The 22816-nt window shown below is 46.5% G+C and overlaps 1 protein-coding gene across 4 annotated transcripts in view; it reads left to right on the top strand.

Annotated features, from left to right (window-relative positions):
* STAG2 (STAG2 cohesin complex component) overlaps window positions 1-22816 on the top strand; it is a 987179-nt gene that overhangs the window by 883729 nt on the left and 80634 nt on the right. For all 4 annotated transcript variants that reach the window (XM_069211859.1, XM_069211886.1, XM_069211877.1 and 1 more), the window contains exons 28-29: window positions 3428-3576; window positions 10189-10317. In XM_069211859.1, the coding sequence (XP_069067960.1) occupies window positions 3428-3576; window positions 10189-10317 (278 nt within the window). The remainder of the gene's footprint in view (window positions 1-3427; window positions 3577-10188; window positions 10318-22816) is intronic.

Below are 22816 nucleotides of genomic sequence, written 5' to 3'. Positions count from 1 at the left end.
CCATCACCCCTGGCCTCATCTAAGGTGGATCTCTGATGCCAACGACGTCCCCCAGCTCCTAAGAGCTCGAGTCCACCCTCGTCCACTCCTATCGGACCCCCCGACCACACCTGCAGCCTCAACACATAGGATCCTCCGACCGCGATTGCTCCCAGATGACAAAACCCAATGCCTAAGGACACCCCTGTCTCTGCTGGATAAAAGGACCAAAGGTGCACCTACATTCCGAGCACCTCAAGTCTACTACCTACCTGCTTGTTTTCCCCAACTGGCTTCCTAGTCGGAGCATGCAGCCTGTTTGTTACGAGGTCCAATATCCATAGAGAACTATTTAGCACCTGGTGCCTTAAGGCACCTGCCTGCCCCAGTGCTACCTGTTGTGACCTGTTGTTATGGGTATGATCAGTGCCCAGTACTTACCTATGCTTCCTAAGGTCGACCTAGTAAGTCACCGTTAACCCTGTGTTTGCTGCACGTTTTCTTCCATAGGGTAACATTGAGAGAACTCTTACACTGTATTATTGAAACTGCAAAGTATTTATACTTGATAGACTATGTACCTGATCACGAAGTTCTTGGGTTTGAAACATAAATAAAAATAATTATTTTTCTAAATTGGTCTTGAAGGTATTCTTTAAGTGGATGTCTTAGTTATTGGCTTTGTGAATACAACAAATGCTTAGCGCTACCCTCTTATAAGACTAACTGCTTCCCCACACTACCACAAAATGGAGCATTAGTCCTATCTACGGACTCTGCACCAAGAGACAGCTCGTCCTGCAGCTGAGCCTGCAGAAACCCAGGAGGACTACCTGACTGACAAAAACTCAAGACTCCTGTGAGCAGTAGACCTGCGCCCCAAACAGACACTGCAAGGTCTTGAAACCTGAAGTCACCATTGTACCCACCATTACCTACAAGTGGGAGGTGGAGCTCCTGTGCCATCAAGGTTGAGTCCACCATGAATTCACCCTTCCTGGACCCCCCGAAGTTGCCTGCAGCCTCTGCATGCAGGCCCCCTCTCCCGCAGCCTCTGTGGTGTGAGAAACCAGACACCTAAAGCAACCACTGCACCCATCACCTATGGCCCGATCTGAAGTGGGTTTGTGCTGTTAATGACGTCCCCAGCTCGAGCACACTGTGGTTCCTGCCCTCCTGGACTGCACAGACAATGCCTGCAGCTTCTGACCATAGGACTCCTTAACTGCGAGTTCTCCTGGACACACAAACCAGATGCCAAGGGACACCTCTGCATCCGTCGCCCCTGGCCCTTGGAAAAGAGGACCAAAGGTGCACCTACATCCCCAGGCACCCCACATATGTTACCTACATGTGCCGCTGATGGTGTATTGTGTGTTCCTGTTTGTGGATGCCCCCAAGTGCTCCACAAAACCCCCCTGGTCTGCTCCCCGAGGATGCAGGTACTTACCTGCTAGCAGACTGGAACCGGAGCACCCCTAGTCTCCATAGTTGCCTAGGTTATTTGGGCCCTACTTTGACCTCTGCATGCGACCGGCCCTGTGCTGCTGGTGCTTGACCCCCTTCCCCCCCACCCCCCCTTACCCTGAAACAGTGGGATGCCTATGCCCCAGAGACTGAACTTGTGCTTTACTTACCTGCTAAACTAACTGTTGATTCTTGCACTAAATGTCCACTTTTGAAATACTTATTGCTGTTTTTGTCAAAACTGTGTACCTTATAGTTTTACTTCAAAGTTTCATACTTACCTATGACAAGTACCTTAAAATGTATTTATTTACTTGAATTCTGAGTCTTGTGATTTTAAAATAAAAGAATATTTTTCTATATACAAACCTATTGGCCTGGAGTTAAGTCTTTGAGTGTGTGTTCCTCATTGCCTGTGTGTGTACGACAAATGCTTAACACTACCTTCTGATAAGCCTACTGCTCGACCACACTACCACAAAATAGAGCATTAGTATTATCTAATTTTGCCACTATCAACCTCTAAGGGGAACCCTTGACTCTGTGCACACTATCTCTCACTCTGAGATAGTATATACAGAGCCAACTTCCTACAGCTTATAAATACCACAGTCAAAGATTACAAAATAAAAAATGTTTGGCCACTCAAGTTATGCTGCAAGAGAAGGCACCTAGTTTTTACCTCCACCCTTCTTGCAGTCGTGCTTGGAAAGAGAGTATGAATATTGGGCTACAGTTTGTCACATATGAGTGCGAACTTCCTTTGGTTTTGGTGAATGGGATTTCTGATAGATACTTCCAAAAGCAGGTTCTTCACCTGTAGAGTAACCTGAGGCACTTGACTGGACCCACAGAGTTCTTCAGCAATGCTCCTGCATTCCGGTAGTTGGTACCAAGTGGCTCCCCGGCTACTCCTTTTGTGGTGATACAGAATAGCATTTAAAGTCACCCCTGTGTACCAAGGTCGGTCCCATTTTTCTGAACCCTCTGATACTGAACTGGAGCTCTTTTTCTAACTTTGTTGTGCTTTTTTTTCTCTAAAACGTTTTGCAGTTCGCTAGAGAAGTGTGTCCCCACAGAAAGCATATCAACAGGATTTAAATAGTGCCATGCTTGCAGGAAGCAGATGTTGGTCAGGGACTTTCACAAGATGAGTTTCTGGTGCTTGCACTCCAGGTGCTACACTATGGTGTGCACCAAGTGTGCTGTCATGCAGCCCAAGACAATTTGGGACCAAGAGGAGAAAACTATTTTGCCAGGCACAAGAGGAGGCTGTGTTTTAAGCATAAGTCCTTCTTTAAGTCATGTACCTTGTATAGGGGGGTTGCCCCGGTAAGTAATAGAGTCTTTAGGTAAGGAAAAATGTAAGTCTAATAAGTAGTACAAGAATTCCAAGCTGGACTCTACGATCTACCGCCTGGATTACCTTGCAAGTAGCAGCCTTCAAAGGGTACATGCGACTTATTTTTTTTATTTCTTTTGGGTCTGTGTTGTGCTTCCTACTCCCTCTGCTGTGCCTTCGGGCCTTACAGAGCTGCATGGCATTCTCAGAATGTTGCTTATTTTATAAACATTTTTTGTAGTGCATTCCATTTTCCTTCCGATTCTCAAAATGAGATGGTGCCACATCTGTGACTATTCAATAACCCTAAACCTACCTCTTGGAAATTAGGAGTAATCTATTCCCTGATCAGAGGGACGTGCCTTAGTAGTGTACCTCACATCTCATCTGTAATGACTTTGTCGCTGTGGCACCTCCTTGGCACATTTGAAAGATTTTTGGGAAATAGTCTTACTGGTTACAAGTATCTAATATGAGTAATGTGCACAAACCTAGTTAAATGCATATAACTGATTAGAAAGCTACCAATAATAATTTTGCTTTGTGAAGTAATATTATATCTTACATAAGAAGTGTTATCTTTGTTTATTTCGGCAGTGTGCAATATGTATTTACCCTTTGTTTTTTCTCTTCATGTAGCTCTTCAATGAGATGATCCAGGAACATAGTTATAACTTTGACCGGTCGTCACCTTCATTTACTGGTATAAAAGAGTTAGCACGACGTTTTGCATTAACATTTGGACTTGACCAAGTGAAGACAAGAGAAGCCATTGCTATGTTACACAAGTAATTTCCTCATAATTACTATATTTAAGAGATTATCATGCATTTTGAATGTAATGTCTTCAAAAGAGGAGTCCTGTGATTTATTCCATTTAACAGCTTTACTGTTGTTTAAGCTCTTCACTTTATTAGGAATGTATCTAATTAAAAAAACTACAATGTCCAAGTAAAATTGTGGTAAATTGCAAAATTTCAATGTAACAATTTCCAATGAGGTGCAATATTAAATAGGATCTGGACAAAGACTAATCTCTAAAAGATTGACAAAGGTCAGCAGGTGCCAAAAAAAACAACAGTGCAGTAGAAGTCGTATGAAAAGACATTACCAATACCCTTTTAAGGGACTTTGTACTAAGGCAATAAAAATAGAACTGCAGTCAAAATAATTTAAAGAAATTTGGTAGTGTTAAACCCCTGTGATTTCTTTCACATTCACTCGACATCTATTACCACACATCTATTGAGTACACCTGTTTCATTGCATTTTGCAGAATTGTTTCTATGAAAATGCAGTCTTTCGTTGTTGAATGTCCATTTTGTGACTGGAAGGAAGCTGCTACTGACTCACACAATGGGTTCCCTATTTCTATTTAGTGAAAGAATGTGATTTTTGACAGAAAATTACCAAAAAACAGAGCACTGGAAAGGCGTCGGGCACAGACAAATGGGAGGAGCAAACGACAAAGAAACCAGGTGTCGTGTTCCTTTTTTACTAGGCAGTCACGGTCATGTGCAGCCTCTGGATCCTCTCTGCAGGCATCGCTGTAAGGGTGCGGCGGTCGTCTCAGAGTGTCCATCGTTGGAGTCTCCTGGGAGTCCCCTCTACAGTGTTTGTTATCCTGAACTCGAGGCGGGGGCGTCAGGTGTAATGTGAGAAGACTCACGCTTCTGGTGGGAAGTGAGTCTCTTTAAAGTTGCTTCTTTGTTGCATTTTTGTTGCTGTTTCTGGACAGAGCCGCTTTCCTCGGGATGTTCTTGGCCCGTTAGGTGCAGGGCAGTCCTCGGAGTCCTCAGAGGTCACTGGTCCCGCTGGATGCGGTTCTTTGAGTCTGGAGACAGGCCGGTAGGGCTGGGGCCAAGTCAGTTGTCATCTCAGCGGGACTTTCAGGTCACCAGTCATCCTTCTAGTTGTAGGTTGTAGGAATCTTATTTCCTGGGTTCAGGGTCGCCTCTAAATATTCATTTTAGGGGTGTTTTAGGTCTGGGGGACAGTAGCCAATGGCTACTGTCCTTAAGGGTGGCTACACCCTCTTTGTGCCTCCTCCCTGAGTGGAGGGGGACCCATTCCTATTCCTATTGGGGGAATCCTCCAAAACCGAGATTGAGGATTTCTAAAGGCAGAGGTCACCTCAGCTCAGGGCACAGGTGACTCGTCCTTGTTTTTCTCATTATCTCCTCTGGACTTGCCGCCAAAAGTGGGGGCAGTGGCCGGAGGGGTGAGCATCTCCACTAGCTGGGATGCCCTGGGGTGCTGTAACAAAAGGCATGACTCTTTGAGGCTCACAGCCAGGTGTTACAGTTCCTGCAGGGGGAGATGAGAAGCGCCTCCTCCCAGTGCAGGCTTTGTTTCTGTCTTCCAAGAGCACAAAGGCTCTCACCCGGGGGGGGGCAGAAACTAGTCTCAATGGCAGGCTGGCACAGACCAGTCAGTCCTGCACTGAAGGATTGGGTAAAATACAGGGGGCATCTCTAAGATGCCGTCAGTGTGCATTTTGTAATAAATCCAACACCGGCATCAGTGTGGGTTTATTATTCTGAGAAGTTTATACCAAACTTCCCAGTATTCAGTGTAGCCATTATGGAACTGTGGAGTTCGTTTTTGACAAACTCCCAGGCCATACACTTAATATGGTCACACTGTACTTACAATGCCTAAGAATAGACTTAGACACTGTAGGGGCATATTGCTCATGCAGCTATGACATCACCTGTGGTATAGTGCACCCTGCCTTAGGGCTGTAAGACCTGCTAGAGGGGTGACTTACCTATGTCAGAGACAGCATTTTGTGTGCATGCATCCTGAGGGGGATGCCATGTCGACTTTGCCCTTTTCTCCTCACCAATACACACAATTTGCAATGGCAGTGTGCATGTGTTAGGTGAGGGGTCCCTGAGGGTGGCACAACATATGCTGCAGCCCTTAGGGACCTTCCCTGGTCACAGGGCCCTTCGTACCACTGGTACCTTTTACAAGATATGCCAATTATGGAAACAATGGTACATTTTAAGTGAAAGAACACTGGTGCTGGGGCATGGTTAGCAGGGTCCCAGCACACTTCTAGTCAAGTCAGTATCAATATCAGGCAAAAAGTGTGGGGGCGGGGGTAACTGCAACAGGGAGCCATTTTCCTACAGAGCTGCTATTAGTCTTTGGGAAAATCAGGTCTCTGCTATCCTGGTCACAGGGGATCGCTCTGGTACTCACCTCTTGGGCTTCCTAGTTCCTCCAGCTCCCCTCTAACAACTCCACATGCCAAACAGTGGAGGACTGTATCTCACATTTCCAATGCTTGTTGTTTCTATGCCGATTTCTGATTGCTATTGTGTGTAGGAAAGTGCCCTCTTTCTTGGAATGGTTATCCCCATTTTCTGCCTATTGTCAGTATGTTTGACTGTGTCTACTGGCTTCCTGCTAACCAGGACCCCAGTAGTTTTGACCTTTCCTCTAAATTGAACCTTTTTCTTCCACAATTGGCATACTGGTTCTCCCCCCCCCCCCCCTTGTAAGTCCCTAGTATATGGTTCCTAGGTACCCAGGGCATTGGGTTTCTAGGGGATTTCTATGGGCTGCAGCAGTCATTCTGCCACCCTTAGGGAGCCCATGCAAAGGGTTCAGCGGGCCTGCCTTTGCTGTCTGTGTGAACCTGGTGCAAGCACCCGGTTTCACTACAGGTCACTGCACCAGGTCATTGTAAGTCACCCCTCTGGTAGGCTCTCTGAGCCCAGAGGGCAAGGTGCAGGTACCTGTGTGAGGGCACCCATCCACTTGCAGAGGTACCCCCATGAACTCCAGCACCATTTTACTGGATTTCGTGAGTGTGGGGACGCCATTTTATATATGTACTGGACAGTAGCTCACTACCTATGTCCAGCTACATAATAACTCCGAACCTGGGTATGTTTGGCATCAAATGTGTAAGAATCATACACCAATACTATTGCAAGTATTAGAAGTATGATTCCATACTCCTTAGAGGACCCCCAGCATTGCTACCTCCAGTCTTGCAGGGTTTCTCGGGCAGCCCAGCTGCTGCCACCCCTCAGACAGGTTTCTGTCCTCATGCTGCTTGATCTGATCAAGCCCAGGAAGGCAGATGAATTCATTTCCTTTGGGAGAGGGAGGTGTAATGCCCTCTCCTTTTGGAAATAGGTGTGACTGGCTTGGGAGGGGTAGCCTCCCTAAGCCACTGGTTTGCTTTGAAGGGCACATTTGGTGCCATCCTTGCATAAACCAGTCCATACTGGGTCAGGGACCCCAGTCCCTGCTGTGGCACAAAACTGGACAATGGAAAGGGGAGTGACTACTCCACTGTCCATCACCACCCCAGGGGAGGTGCCCAGAGCTCCTGCAGAGGGTACCTGGGTTCTGCCATCTTGAGTCCAAGGTTGGCAGAGAACTCTGGGAGAATCTGAGTGGCCAGGCCAGGCTGGTGACATCAGAGCTACCTCCTGATACGTGCTTACTTGGTTAGGCCACCAGTCCCCCTTTCAGGGCCATTTAGGGTCTCTCTCTTGGGTGGGTCCTCAGATTCGGCTTGCAAGTTTCCAGCAGGATTCCTGCAGCCTTTACTTTGACTTCTGGCCTCTGGAACCGTGACTCCAATATCCTACAAGCTGCAGATTCACAAGGAAGACTGTCCTGCAACATTGTATGCAGAGTTCCTGCCAGCTTTGCAACAGTTTTCTCGCTGTGCACCCTCAGAAGACTGCAAATCCTCATCCTGCACAAGAATAAGGAATCTCCCTTGGAGTGAAGGAGTCACTTCCCTGAAACTGCAGGCACCTACAACAAGTGGCTATCGACTGCGTGGGTCTCATCTCCTCCTGAGCTGTGTGGATCCTGCATCACGTGTGGTGGTCGGGAGTAGTCCTGTTTGTTCTCTCTGCAAGCTGTCCAACTTTGCTGAAGGTAAGCCTTTGCCTTCCCACGCAGGAAAGCACCCCCGCGCAACGCATCTCTTCCAGCTACCAAGGCTTGTTTTCGTCTCCTCCAAGGGATCTTTAGGCAGCGTAAAGCTCTGGTCCCCAGCACTCTTTCCTGGAAATCTCAGCCTCCTGCGTGGTTCTCCTGCAGCGTGGAATCTGCTGTCTGCGATGCTGAGGGTCCCCTGTGACTCCCCCCTCTTGGGTTCAGTCCTCCTGGACCTTGCTGGTTCCCCGGCAGCACCCCTTTTCCACTAACTGTGAGTTTGCCTTTGCCAAGGCTTGCTGGTGAAAATCCTGCACAGACACCCGTCTGCAATCTTTCTTCCGGTGTGGGACATCTCCTGTATCCATCAGGAACTCTTCACCGAATCCTGGGCTGCAGTGCTGACCTGTTCTTCAGAATCATTGACCAACGCCTGCATCTGCAGCTGGGTGGGTAGTACCTCCTACTCCTCCTGGACTCCACTGTGACTCTTAGACTTGCTCCCCTCTCTCCACAGGCTTTCTTTCTTCAGGAATCCTCTGCTGGTTTTCTTGCCGTCTTCTATAGGTATCTTCTTTTTCTTCTTTTCCTCCTTTTGGGTGGTTTGGGGAAATAGTGTTTTACTCCTGCATCCCTGCTTGTGTGGGGGACAGTGGTACTTAACTTTGTAGTTTTCGAATACCCCCAGCTACACATTTTACTTACCTAGGTGGGTGTACCTTCTTCGCATTCCATTTTGTTTTGTATATGGTTTGGGCTCCCCCTAGGGTCACTATTGGTTATTACTGTTTGTTCTGTTTTCTAACCTTTTCTATGTCTATTTCTGATTGCTAATGTATATCTCTAGTGTATTACTTACCCCCTAAGGCTGGGTCATCTGTCTAGTGATCTATGATAATCTGTGCCAAAGTACCTATATTTTTTCCCCAGCCTCTCCAGCACTCTGAACACAACATCAGATTAGATTCCACTCTGCACCGCTAGTGATGTGGGACTCCTGTTATGTTGTGCTATTGAGACCTCTCTGCAACTCCTTGCGCCTGCTGCCAGTGTGTCACTCTTGGGGATTTGTGTTGCTCTGTTGACTCCGGATGGCTTTCTTTCCTGCTAAAGGCCTGTCCTGATTCTCTTCCAAGGGTCGAGTCACTAGGACCTTGCTGGTCCTCAAAAACCTACAAATTATCTTGATTCTAATATTTGCATTTGTCAAGGTTTGTTGTGACCCTGCTGTTCACTGACACTCCTGCGACCCACGTGGGCAGCTCATGAGCTACTCTAAGGATCTCCTGCATCCTCTTGGACTCCACAGCTAGACTTCTTCCTACACTGTTCTTCAGGAACTTCACCTCCAAGATTGCCTATCTGCACCTCCTGGACATCTGAGTTGTCTGGACACTGTCCCCTTCTTTTTCAGGTTCCTCTCGTCCGGAATCCACCTTTGAATTCGTACACAGATCGCGACTGCAGCTGGACGAAGCTTACAATGTCTCCAACAAGGGTTTCTGACGTCAGTTCACCCCTTTGCACCTGGGCTCCCTGATGTAGGTACTCTGATCTCCTGGGTATCCATGGGTGGGGGCACTCTACACCTTTCTTTATGCCAACTGGTTTCCTCGGAGTCCACTGGGAAGGGTCCTGAATCCATAAAAATCCAACGTGATGGTCCTGTGTTAGCCTATGGCACACCCGCTCAATAACAACTCAGCACCCGGGCGCCTGTGGGATTGCAGTTAATTACCTTTGGTATTTTTCTACTCCCTCAGCCCCTAGGATCCTAACACTTACCTTGGTTGGGCACCTACATTCTTATTCCGCTTTCTTAGCATATGGTTTGGACCCCCCAAATGACCACATGTATTTCTATGCTATTTCTGATTGTTTTGAAGTGTGTATTTTGTGTTTGGTATATCTCCACTTGGAGATATCTAATGTTAGTATTTTCTTTGGTGTTGTAATAAAGTAACATTTATTTTTGCAACACCTGATGTGGTTCTTCCTTGTGTACAGTTACTGACTGACTATTGTGGTAATGCAAGTGTTTGTCACTCCTTCTAGATACGCTTTAGCTGCTCACCACTGCTACCCCTCGACAGCGCTTGCTATCTGGACACCTAAACACTATCACTAAGGGTTGTCTGGACTCAGTATAGGGTGGCACACCATAGGTGAACACCGTAAACTGAGCCAGCCTCCTACAGCTATCTTCCCTTTCATTGGATTTAGACATTACTTTGACTTCCTAGTTGTGCCTTTTCCCCCAAAATGCACTGTTTTGCTTTTCCTTTACAATGCCCTATAAGTATGTAGAGATAATCTTTATTGTTGGTTTCAATTAAGGTAGCTATGATTCAGAACTAGGTTTATAATGGAAAACCATTTTTAACTGGTAATGTTCGATGCTAGATTTCCGAGTTAGAAATGTTTGTCATCGTACTATTGTGTCACATTTAATTCTGCTATTAACAGGTGTCAATTTTATTCTCCAGGGATGGCATAGAGTTTGCGTTCAAGGAGCCTAGCCCCCAGGGTGAGGTGCAGCCTCCTTTAAATCTTGCATTTCTGGATATTCTCAGTGAATTTTCTTCCAAACTTCTGAGACAAGATAAAAGAACAGTGTAAGTACTTTCTGTACACATGTAAAGGTGTAACTTATTAAAATTAACCTTAATAATTTGTATGTCTAGTTGCTTAAGGTGCATTACTAGATTTGAACTGTTGTCATATTGTACAAATGTCTCATGCTATCCCGCTAGATTTATTGTAAAAGCTAGTGTAGAATGTTTAAACTAATTACATTCCCAAAGTAATTCTCAGATATTCATCTCTAAAGTAGAGTTCTAAACAATTGTAATGTAAATATTTTATTTTGAGGACAATTGCTTGCATGGAGGAATTCTCATTAATTCCAGAATAAGTACTAAATACTGTACATCCAAGTTGTTCAGCTAAACCCAGGAGCAGGCACATGTGACCCTTATGCCATTTAGCATTCCAGAGCACCAGGTGCTTCACGATCTTTGCCCCTGCCTCCTTTCACTGGCTCATACAGGAGACACCACAGACATTAACCCTAGGTCAGTGGTCTCTGCATATCTTGGTCAGGTCAGGTCAGGTCAGGTCAGGTCAGCAACTGCTGGATACCTGTTGGGATGCAAGTCCTCTGCTTGGCTGGTAAAATCCATGCCACACTCTTGCCGGTGTGCTGTAATGCCTTCCCTTGAACATGGTTGTGAGGAAATGCCTTCCTTGGCATGGTTACCCCCTATCTTTTTGCCTTTTGTTGATGCCAGTTATGATTGAAAGTGTGCTGGGACCCTGCTAACCAGGCCCGGCACCAATGTTCTTTTTTAAACTGTACCTTTGTTCGCACAATTTGAACAGCCCTGGCACAAGTACCTTGTAAATGGTTTCCCTGGTACCAAGGGCCCTGTGGCCAGGGAAGGTCTCTAAGGGCTGCAGCATGTATTATGCCACAATGGGGACCCCTCACTCAGCACATGCACACTGCCTCACAGCTTGTGTGTGCTGGTGGGGAGAAAAATACTAAGTCGACATGGCACTCCCCTCAGGGTGCCATGCCCACCTCTCACTGCCTGTGGCATAGGTGAATCACCTCTCTAGCAGGCTTTACAGCCCTAAGCCCGAGTGCACCATTTCACAGGTGAAGGCATAGTTGGATGAGCACTATGCCCCCACAGTGTCTAAGCAAAACCTTAGACGTTGTAAGTGCAAGGTAGCCATAAAGAGTATATGGTCTGGGAGTCTGTTAATTACCAACTCCACAGTTCTACATTGGCTACACTGAAATCTTGGAAGTTTGATATCAAACGTCACAGCACAATAAATGCACACTGATGCCAGTGCGGAATGTATTGTAAAATACACCCAGAGGGCATCTTAGAGATGTCCCCTGAATACCAGTCCGACTCCTAGTGCTAGGCTGACCAGTTTCTGCCAGCCTGCCACAACCAGGCGAGTTTCTGGCCACATGGGATGAGTGCCTTATGTCACTCTGTGGCCAGGAACAAAGCCTGTACTGGGTGGAGTTGCTTCTCACCTCCCCCTGCAGGAACTGTAACACCTAATAGGAATAGGGTCCCCTCCCCACCCTCCCCCAGGGAGGAGGCCCAAAGAGGGTGTTACCATCCTCCAGGACAGTAGCCATTGGCTACTGCCCTCCTGACCTAAACACACCCCTACATTTAGTATTTAGGAGCGATCTAGAACCCATAAAATCAGATTCCTGCAACCTATACAAAGGACTGCTGACCTGAAAGCCCTGCAGAGACGACGGAGATGACGATTGACTTGGACCCCGCCCTACCGGCCTATCGCCAGACTCAAAGAACCTGCACAGCGATGCACCCAACAGGGACCATCGACCTCTGAAGCCTCAGCGGACTTCCCTGAACCAAAGGACCAAGAAACTCCTCTTCAAAAACAGCAACAACTTTGCAACATTTTAGGAACGTTTAAAGAACTCACATTTCCCGCTGGAAGTGAGACTTCACACTCTGCACCTGACGCCCCCGGCTCGAGCTCCAGAGAACCAACACTGCAGAGAGGACTCATAGGTGACTGCGACCTCGTGAGTAACCTGAGACGACCCCCCTGCACCCTCACAGCGATGCATGCAGAGAGGATCCAGAGGCTCCCCCTGACCTCGACTGCCTGGGGCTAAGAATTCGACGCCTGGACCAAGCACTGCACCGGCAGCCCCCAGGACCAAAAGGAACCTAACTCCAGTGCAGGAGTGACCATCAGGCGACCCTCTGCCTAGCCCAGTCGGTGGCTGGCCCGAGAAGTCCCCCTGTGCCCTGCCTGCACTGCAAGAGTGACCCCCGGGTCCCTCGATTGATTTCAACGGAAAACCAGATGCCTGCTAAGCACACTGCACCCGGCCGCCCCTGTGCCGCTGAGGGTGTGTTTTGTGTGCCTACTTGTGTCCCCTCCACCATTGCTCTACAAAACCCCCCTAGTCTGCCCTCCGAAGACGCAGGTACTTACCTGTTGGCAGACTGGAACCGGAGCACCCCTCTTCTCCATAGGCGCCTAGTGTTTTGGGCCCTCCTTTGACATCCGCACCTTACCGGCCCTGTGTTGCTGGTGCAGTGACTTTGGAGTTGCCTTGAACCCCCAACGGTGGGCTGCCTATGTCCAGGAAACTGAACTTGTAAGTGCTTTACTTAACTCAGAAACTTTACCTTACTTACCTCCCCCCAGGAACTGTTGATTTGTGCACAGTGTACACTTTTAAAATAGCTTATTGCCATTTTAACCTATACTGTGTGTACTACTGCTTTAATTCAAAGTTCCTTACTTACCTGTGTAGAGTACCTTGCATTTTATGTATTTACTTTGAATCTTGTGGTTCTAAAATAAATTAAGAAAATATATTTTTCTATATTAAAACCTATTGGCCTGGAGTTAAGTCTTTGAGTGTGTGTTCCTCATTTATTGCCTGTACAACAAATGCTTAACACTACTCTCTGATAAGCCTACTGCTCGACCACATTACAACAGAACAGAGCATTAGAACTATCTAATTTTGCCACTATCAACCTCTAATGGGAACCCTTAGACTCTGTGCACACTATCTCTCACTTTGAGATCGTATATACAGAGCCAACTTCCTACAGCTAGTGTATTTATTTAGAGTATTACTTACCTCCTAAGGCTGGGTCACCTGTTTAGTATTTTGTGCCTATTTGTGCATTTTTGTACATCTGAGTGTTTTCTTTTATGTGTCTAAGTGTTGTGTGAATACAGTGGTATTGCATGAGCTTTGCATGCCTCCTAGATAAGTCTTGGCTGCTCATCCACAGCTACCTCTAGAGCACCTGGCTTCTATACACTGCCTATACTTCACTAAGAGGGGATTCCTGGACTTGGTCTAAGGTGTAAATACCATAGGTACCCACAATACACCAGGCCTGCTTCTTACATGGTTACCTTTGTAACGCATTATCTGTTAGAGACAGTATCTAGCCGCAGATACCTTAACGAAACTCCTCACTCTGCGAACTGACGCCTTGAGTCCTCTTTTGTCTCCGAGGTTTCATTGTGGAAATTTGTATCCTGAATTAGAAATTCAGTGCTTATTTGACACAAGGGTGTATTTTCTTGTAGCACACTTTCGATAGCCAGTTTCCATACGTGGCTCTACCTTTTGAGCACTGAAAATAGTCCCAGAATAAACTGAAGTCAGCGCTTTGGCAAGAGGGTTATTTGGACCCAAAAGACGTCCTATCCGGTGGACGACGTGGATACTAAGTCACCCGACGCCTTCTCCTGACGTGCAAACTTGCTATGGGAAAAACGTTTCCGGATCCAGTCTTACGCCTGGGGAAGATTATAAACTGAGGAATCTGTTGCCAGATCCTACCAGATAATGCGTTACCAAAGCTAAGTAACTAGTTCAAAATTGACGTTTAAACCTGCCACAAGATTGTATGGAGATCATTAAGGAGGCCAAGTGGCCTTCTACCCTTCCGTATATTCCTTCAAGTGGAAGAGATTTTCCATTTGGTGCTTCTCCAAGCAAGAACATGGACCCTTCAACCTGCCAAGATGTCATTCTTCAATACCTGCTACACTTGGCTAAATCTCACTTGCACTTCTCTTTCATAAAGATTCACCTAGCAGCTCTTAATGCTTACAGAAAATGTCCTTCCCAAACCTCTTTTTCAAAGTCCCTTTAATAAAGGATTTTCTAGAATGGTTGTAGGTTTTCCCACTGTTATGCGTCCTTCACCTCATTGAATACTTATTGTAGTCCTTTCTCAACTGATGCAGGAACCTTTTGAACCAATTCACAAGGCTTCCGTACTGTATCTCTATTGGAAAAGAGCTCTCCTGGTAGCTATAACATCAGCCTGCAGAGTTAGCGAGATCCAGTCACTATGCTTTAACGAACCATGCAAGCTTCCACTCTAACAAAATGGTTATGAGGACTCATCTTAACTTCCTTTCTAAAGTTATATTGGGTTCCATGTCAACCAGACCATCTCCTTACCAACATTTTTCCAGAATCCTTCTATTCATGCTTAGAGGTTGCTTCATTCCCTAGCTGCGAGGAGAATTTTAAAATTCTACCTTGGTAATTAACTATAAGCCAGTCTGTACAGGGTTTGCCACATCTAAAATGTCCATCCCCTGGTGGATAATTTCCTGTATCCTATTGTGCTGTCGAAAAGCTAACAAGTCACTAACCATTAGATCTAAATCTAACTCCACTACAGGTAAAGCGGCTGTTGTGGCTTTAATGAGGAATGTCCCTATAGCGAATATTTGCAAAACAGCCATGTCGTGATCTGTTCCCACATTCACAAACCACTACTACTTGGACCCAGATGCTAGAGCAGATGCTTTTGTAGGTCAGGGCTCTCAGAAATTTGTTTGCTTAAATCCGTCTCATCCCACTGTCTTCACTGCTTTTAGTAGGTATGGGCTTGCTGCTCTATTCAGTGCTTATGACTGTCAATGGAGATACCATAGGAGAGAAGGATCAGTTCCTTTCTGGTAACTCCAGTTCTGTCGTAGGGGGAATCTCCATTCAAGTCATAAGTAACCTGCACTCGTCCCTGGTAGAGTGGACAGAGGTATATACGTCCCATACACACATTTTGCTGTTGCCTCAAAAAGAACTGAAGTAACTGTCACCTGCTGAGTGTGATGGGATATTGGTGGTCTCTGGGATCTTAAATGCACAGTCTCTTATTCAGCTCATGTAATGACAGCCTGTGGGGCAACATTGCCCTGCTTTACTTCATCCCTCTACTCCTTCATAATATGGTTTGTAAAAGGCATTTATGCTGTTTTACAAAAATATGACATTATAAACATATGTAATTCCCAAAAACCCTTTTTTGACTCAAAGTTGAAGAATTGGGTCATTGTAGGCTACTCCTACAAGCTGCATATTAATTTTCTCTTAGTGACTATCCAGGCCTTCCCGAGGAAAGGCAAACATTGCATTTAAGAAGAAATATTGTGAAGAAATGCTCTGCTGCCCTTGCACGTGGGCTGGACTATTCAGTGCTTATGACTTCAGTGGAGATTCCCCAACAAGAGAACTGGAGTTAGAGGTAAACTGTTCCTTCCCATTCATTGGCACTCCCAACGCTGCTTTCCTGGAGGAGTCACCTGTTAATGAAGGCACCTGGCTGATCCTGGCCTAAATCCTTCACTTATAAAACTACCCCAACCCCAAGTTCAGAGGCATCAGTCTGAACAACGAATTCCTCACTGAAATTAGATACTTTTAGGCCATGTGCTGAGCACAAGTCTTCCTTGAGAGCTGTCAGAAGCCCTTTGACACTGCTCAATCCAGATAACATTTTGGGGTTGCTTTTTGGAGGGGAGTTCTGTTGGTGGTGCCACTGTGGCACCATATCCTTTCACAAACCTCCTGTAATAGCTAGTCAGGCGAAGAAAGGCTCTGACTTGGGTCTGAGCCTCAGGAGCTTCCCGGTAGGAAGTGCTTAGATCTTGGGCTGGAAAGGGCTGTACAAGGCTTCCACCAACTTGGTGGCCCAAGTAGCAATAGATCCGTGCCCTATCTGGCACATACATACCTTGATACTCAGGTCTTTCTGCTGCAGGGCCTGAATCACTTCTTGAGATCCAGGTTATCCTCCCAGGCAGAACTGAATACAGCAATATTGTCCAGTGCTCTGTTCACCAACCTCTTTAAAAAAGTTGTCTGCTGCATTTTGCAACCCAAAGGGCATCACTTTGAATTGAAAGTGACCTTCAGGTGTAGATAAACGACATCACATTGGCTCCTTGTAAGGTTATCAGATATTTTGCAGCCCACAACTTATGAATGAGGTAATCAGCACTTGGTATGGGATGGGCATCCATGGGCATTTAGGCCTTTACAGTACACACACCAGCTCATTTCAGGTTTCACTCCTTTGGGATTGGGTTTGTGCAACAGTACCACAGGTCTGTCCCATGGACTACTAGAGGGCTCTAGCATTTTGACAACCTTCACTTTAGTGCTATGCTTGACCTGGTATGTCTGTCTGTAAATGTAGCTCTTGACGAGCAAGCGGTCACCTGTGTTCACTTCCTGGGTATGCAAAGTTGTGAGACCAGGGGTCATTGAGAACAACCATCAGACTACTATAGTAACTGATTGCTGTCCATTTGTTGCTGATCTGTGAGGGCAGAGAAGAGAATTACTCCATCCATTGAACCATCTTGGGCATTTGATGAGTGTCAAGGAGAGGCTCAGTTTTCTTGCCACTTTTCCTCCATCTGTCACTATGAGCATTGTGATGTTTGCCCTGCCATTGTTGCAGTTTAACACTGTTGACATGGATGACCTATGAAGATGCCTGGGGTCCCCAAGTCCACCAGATAGGCAATGTCCCCATTCTTTTTCAGAATAGGATAAGGCCTGGTCCATTTTGTCATGAAGTGCTCTGGGTGCTACATGATCCTAGACCCAGACCAACAGCTCTAGCTGGTATTGCACTATTGAGGATATTAGGTTATACCACTACTTTACCAAGCTCCTAGTACATAATCAACAGTGTCTTGTTTTAGGTTCCTTGAGGCGTCTCCCCAAATCCTCTCTCACCAAACTTAAGGGACACCTCACAGAGTGTGAAAAAAGAGAATGTCAAAGGAACTGAAGTCTACTTCATTTTGAGAAACCTCCCTTCAGGCAAACAGGCATCAGAGGAGAATACCCCATCTTCTCTTGGGTTTTTCAGGCAAACCCATGATCAAACAGTCTGTGGTCTTGCTGAATCTTCCTACACGACCATTTCCTTGGGCATGGTAGGGGTGGTGAGCTTGTAAATCACACAACACTTATCTCACTCATCCCACATAGCCTTCAGATAGATAGACATAAAATTAGTGCCTCCATCTGGTATGACCTCGTTAGGTAACCCAACCCTGGTGAAGATTCCAAGGAGAGCTCTAGCCACTGCAGGAGCAGTGACTGTCCTAAGTGTAATGGCTTCTGGGTACTTGATGACATGGTCCACTATCACCAGGATGAGCTTAATTCTAGAAGCTGTTGGGAGGGGAAGAGCATAGAGACCAACAAGGTCTATCCTAGCCCTACCACAGGTAGTGGTATCAGGGTAGCCTTTGGCTTGCCCCCTGCTTTGCCACTAGCTTGGCAAGTGACAGAGAAACGACAAAGCTGCTCGGCTTCCTCAGACACTTGAGGCCAGTAGAAACTGCTGACAAGCCTCTTCCGTGTCTTGGTCTGCCCAGGTGGGTCTGGTTAAGGAGAATCTCCCTGTACTGCTTGGGGGCAGCAATTGTCTGATTGCCCCTGGTTTGCAGTCCTTGGCTCGCTGTACAAGAGTCCTTTCTCACTATACCTTACGGGTGCCTCTTGTATCTACCTGGTCCTGTCTGACTGCTATCTGTCAAAGTCTTCCTTTGCCATTACTCAGGTCCCCCCTAGTTCCCTGGAGGGACATCCTGCTCCTTGGATGTAGGAAGCTGGCTCTGTATATACTATCTCAAAGTGAGAGGTAGTGTGCACAGAGTCCAAGGTTTCCCTTAGAGGTCGATAGTGGCAAAATTAGATAATACTAATGCTCTATTTTGTGGTAGTGTAGTCGAGCAGTAGGCTTATCAGAGGATAGTGTAAGCATTTGTTGTACATACACACAGGCAATAAATGAGAACACACACTCAAAGGTGTAACTCCAGGCCAATAGGTTTTTATATAGAAAAATATTATTTTCTTTATTTTAGAACCACAAGATTCAGAATTCAAGTAAATACATAAATTGTAAGGTACTTGGCATAGGTAAATATGGAACTTTGATGAATTAGAGAAGTAACATACACAGTATATGTTAAAATGGCAATAGGCTATTTTTAAAAGTGGGACACTGCAAAAATCAACAGTTCCTGGGGGAGGTAAGTAAGGTTAAGTTTCTGAGGTAAGTAAAGCACTTACAAGTTCAGTTTCCTGGGCATAGGCAGCCCACCGTTGGGAGTTCAAGGCAACCCCAAAGTCACCGCATCATGTCTGTTTTTAGATAGAAATCAGTGGAGGGACCCGGGGGTCACTCTGGCGATGCAGGCAGGGCACAGGGTGGGCTTCTCGGGCCAGCCACCGACTGGGCAACGATGAGAGCAGCATGCTGGTCACTCCTGCAGTAGTTGATTTCTCTCAGGCCTGGGGGGCTGCGGGTGCAGTGCTTCTTCCTGACTGTTAGGTGTCTCCTCCTTGTTTTTCTCATTTTCTCCCCGGACTTGCCACCAAAAGTGGTGGCTGCGTCACAGGGTTAAGGCCTGCTAGAGGGGTGACTTACCTATGCCACAGACAGTGTTTTGTGTGCATGGCACCCTGAGGGAGATGCCATGTCGACTTTGCCTTTTACTCCCTACCAACACTCACAATCTGCAATGCAGTGTGCATGTGTTTGGTGAGGGGGCCCCTAGGGTGGCACAACACATGCTGCAGCCCTTAGGGACCTTCCCTGTTCACAGGGCCGTTGGTACCGGCGCCTTTCACAAGGGACTTATCTGTGTGCCAGGGGTGTGCCAATTGTGGAAACAATGGTACATTTTTAGTGAAAGAACACTGGTGCTGGGCCTGGTTAGCAGTGTCCCAGCACACACACAGTCAAGTCAGCAGCAATATCAGGCAAAAAGTGGGGGGGTTAACTGCAACAAGGAGACATTTTTCTACTTTGGAGTTCTATCAGATCTGGCAGTTTACCAGGAGCAGTCTCCTCTTCACGTACCAGGCCTTCCTTCTGACGTTAGGTGGCTCCTGGACCTATGGAGGCTAGTCAGCCAGCCTTCATGCCCTCTCCCCTGGTCTATTGTTTCAAGTACATATCCTCTAGTGGTTCAACATCTGGTGGACTCTCTGAATGCCAGAGCGGACAAACTCAACTGAAAAAGCCTAGCAGATCACAAATGGGGTCTCCATCCCGCAGTGGTTAGATCTGTTCTCCTCCATAGAGAATGCGCAATGTCAGCTGTTTTGCACGTTGGACTTTCCAAGGTGGCACTCGCTTGGCGACTTTTTGTTTTGAGTGGACCTAAGGCCTCCTCTACGTCTTTCTGCTTAATACCACTTCTGCCAGAGTTCTCAAGAATGACTGGGCCCAAGTCTGGCTCTGGACTGGGCACAGGAGTCTGGTATCTCAAGGCTTCTGAGCATATCCATTGATCCTCTAATCAGACTGCCCCTTCGGGAGGCTTTACTGTTGCAGCAGCCAGGCATCCCTCCATTAAAACGGCATTAGTGACATGGTGCACAAGTTTGTTGATCCCCTTTTTTTGCACCTCTCTAGTAGGTGGTGCTGTTCATCTTTACTCTGGCCCACCAGGGCTCTTCTTTGAGCACTCTGATGGTTATTTGTCTGCCATTTCTGCTTTTTTGAGGTTGTCTGATCAGTCTTCTTTGTTTATGTCCCCTGTTGTACACGGGTAGCTCAAGGGCCTTTGCGCATCATTTTACTCCATTGCAGGAGCTGGATTTCTATATGGGGCACTAAAAAGTATATCATGGGCAAGCCTTTTTGGGATCCTGAGTTTTGCCCTTATACCACCCTTGGGTTGGGAAGAGTCTGGGGCCCATACCTCCTGTGCAGGTTTTTGGGGGTCGTATAAAAGACTCCTTGTTTTTATCTTTGTTTTGGTTACCCTCTTTACCTTGGGGGTGCTTTTTGGCCTCATTTGGCCACACCAATGGAAGTTGGTCACCCTTGTTTTGACCCAGTGGTCTACCTTTTTTCTCAACTCTTGAGGAGACAGTGGGCCTAGGTCTACCAGGTACTTATGTAACTTCTCCTGCACACAATTACTCAACAGATTCTCTTTCAATAATAAATTGCGAACCAGCCACCTAGTGTCTTCACTGAGAAGTCCACAAAATCAGCCCAGGACTGACTCTGGATATTTTGAGTCTCTGAGTTTGAGCCTGTACTTCTCAGGAGTGATCCCAAATCCTTTAACCAGGGTATCCTTCATGAGATCATAGGACTTTACATGTGCCTCATTTGGCGTCTGGAGTCTGTCACTGCACTTTACTGAGAACAGGTCACAAAGGAGAGACCCCTAGTGTTTGCTAAGCTCTCTGGAAAACACAGGTTCTCCCAAAGGCTGTGAACCACTTGGTGATATCATCCTCATATTTGGGGACAATCCCTTTGTAGATTTTGTAGAGTCGGAGTGCCCTACTCTGTCCCTAGGCATTATGCTGCTGCCACCAGTCATTGGTGCTAAGCCAAAATCTTCTCTTTCTCTTTCTATAGCCTTTTTCCTGTCCTCCAGGACAATTCTAGCTAATCTCTGTAGGAGGCGCTCCTCTTCAGATAGTTCTTCTCTGGACTTTGAGAAACCTGAGCCAACCTCACTAGAGGGTGTGTGCTCTAGGCACCTTGGCTTGTTTGGGGGCGGGGGTGTACAGGTTCCACTCTTTCAAGTGATATAGGGTCCAGTTCTTCCTTACTTTGCACTGCCCTGATCTACAGGGTCAGTATTTTCATCTGTAGGATGGGCCTGCTCATACTCTTTGAGCCTTTTATTAATCCTGTTACCCTTTACAGAGGGCTCTTAACTGCTTATGGGAAAGCTGGAGGTAAGGGGTAAGTTCGAACTCCTTATCCAAGTCCTCTGTGGTACTCATTTTTGTTTTAACATTAGGACCTTTTTGAGCTAGAGAAAAAATGTTAACAGTTTTTATAGTTCTAACTAAAATAGCTTTTTTTTAAACTTGTACTGTTAAGCTACATGCACCTAACCAGGGCCCTAACAGTACTTTTAAGAATTTGGAAAAATACTCAATTCAAAAATGCTATTGATCTAAAGGCAATTTTTGGATTTACTTGTGTAGTCACTTATTGACCCAGTGATATCAGCAAATGCAAAGTCACTGACCCCACCGCTGTTCCACTAATGTAGGAAGCTGGCTCTCTGTATAGTGCACTAAAAAGAAGTACACCACGTAGAGTCCAATGGATCCCCAATTGGTTTTCAGAAGCAAAAATAGATAGGACTAATAATATCTATTTTGTGGTTGTGTGGGCGAGCACTTAGGCTTATCAGAGAGTAGTGTTAAGCATTTGTTGTACTCACAGAGGCAATAAATAAGACACACTCAAAGAATAAATCCAAGACCAATTTAGAAAAATAACACTTCTCTTTATATAAATGTCAAACCCAAGAACTTCGTAATCGGTTAAGTAGACATGTAAGCATAAATACTTTGCAGTTTTGTAAATTAACACTTTTTCAGAGTTCTTTCAATGTTATCCTATGGAGGAAAACAAGCAAACCTAGGGTTAATAATGACTTAGAAGTTCAAGCTCAGGGAGCCAACGGTAAGTACTCAGCACTGATTAGAATCACACAAGGCAGCACTGGGGCGGCGAGGTGCAGGGGTGCACTAAGACGTTGGGTGCCCAATGGACCTCATGACAAAACAGGCTGCAGGCTCTGGCTAGGAGGCCAGTCTGGGACAACATGCAGGTAGGTAGTAGACTTGGGGTGCTCAGAGACATAGGTGCATCTTTGGTCCCTTTCTCCAGGGGCAACAGATGCAGGGGTGTCCTTAGGCACTGGGTTTTTTCATCCAGGATCACTCGGTCAGGGGTTCCTGCTTGTTGAGGCTGCAGGCGTTGTGAGGGGTGAACGCAGGGTGGAGTCAAGCTCTTAGGAGCCAGGGGGGACATTGATGTCTCTCACAACAAGGCTGCGGGAGAGGGGGCCTGTGTAGAGGCGCTGCAAGTGTCTCAGGTGTGTCCAAGATGGGTGAGACCACACTGGAATCTGTCTCTGGGCAGCTGGTGAACCGCGCTGGCATCGTTGGTTGGCTTCACCTTGGGTCGTGGACGTCGGGTGCAGTGGTCACTTCAGGTGTTGGGTCTTTGGAGTTCCAGCAGCTGCAGAGTCTTTTCCATGAAATTTCTTGTTGCAGAGTAGGTGCACTGCTCATGGGAGGCTTTAGTCTTTATTCATGACAGGACGAGTTGTCTTCTTGGGCCGAGTACTTCAAGATCAACAGGCAATCCGGAGTGGTCAGGTGCAACTCTTCTTTGTTCTCGTCTGCTTAGGTTGTCAGGATCTGAGTTCTAGGTTTTATGGGTGCAACCTAAATACCTAATTTAGGGGTGT

Source organism: Pleurodeles waltl, chromosome 2_1, assembly GCF_031143425.1.
Source record: "Pleurodeles waltl isolate 20211129_DDA chromosome 2_1, aPleWal1.hap1.20221129, whole genome shotgun sequence".
NCBI lineage: Eukaryota > Metazoa > Chordata > Amphibia > Caudata > Salamandridae > Pleurodeles > Pleurodeles waltl.
This window is presented reverse-complemented; position numbering and strand designations above follow the sequence as displayed.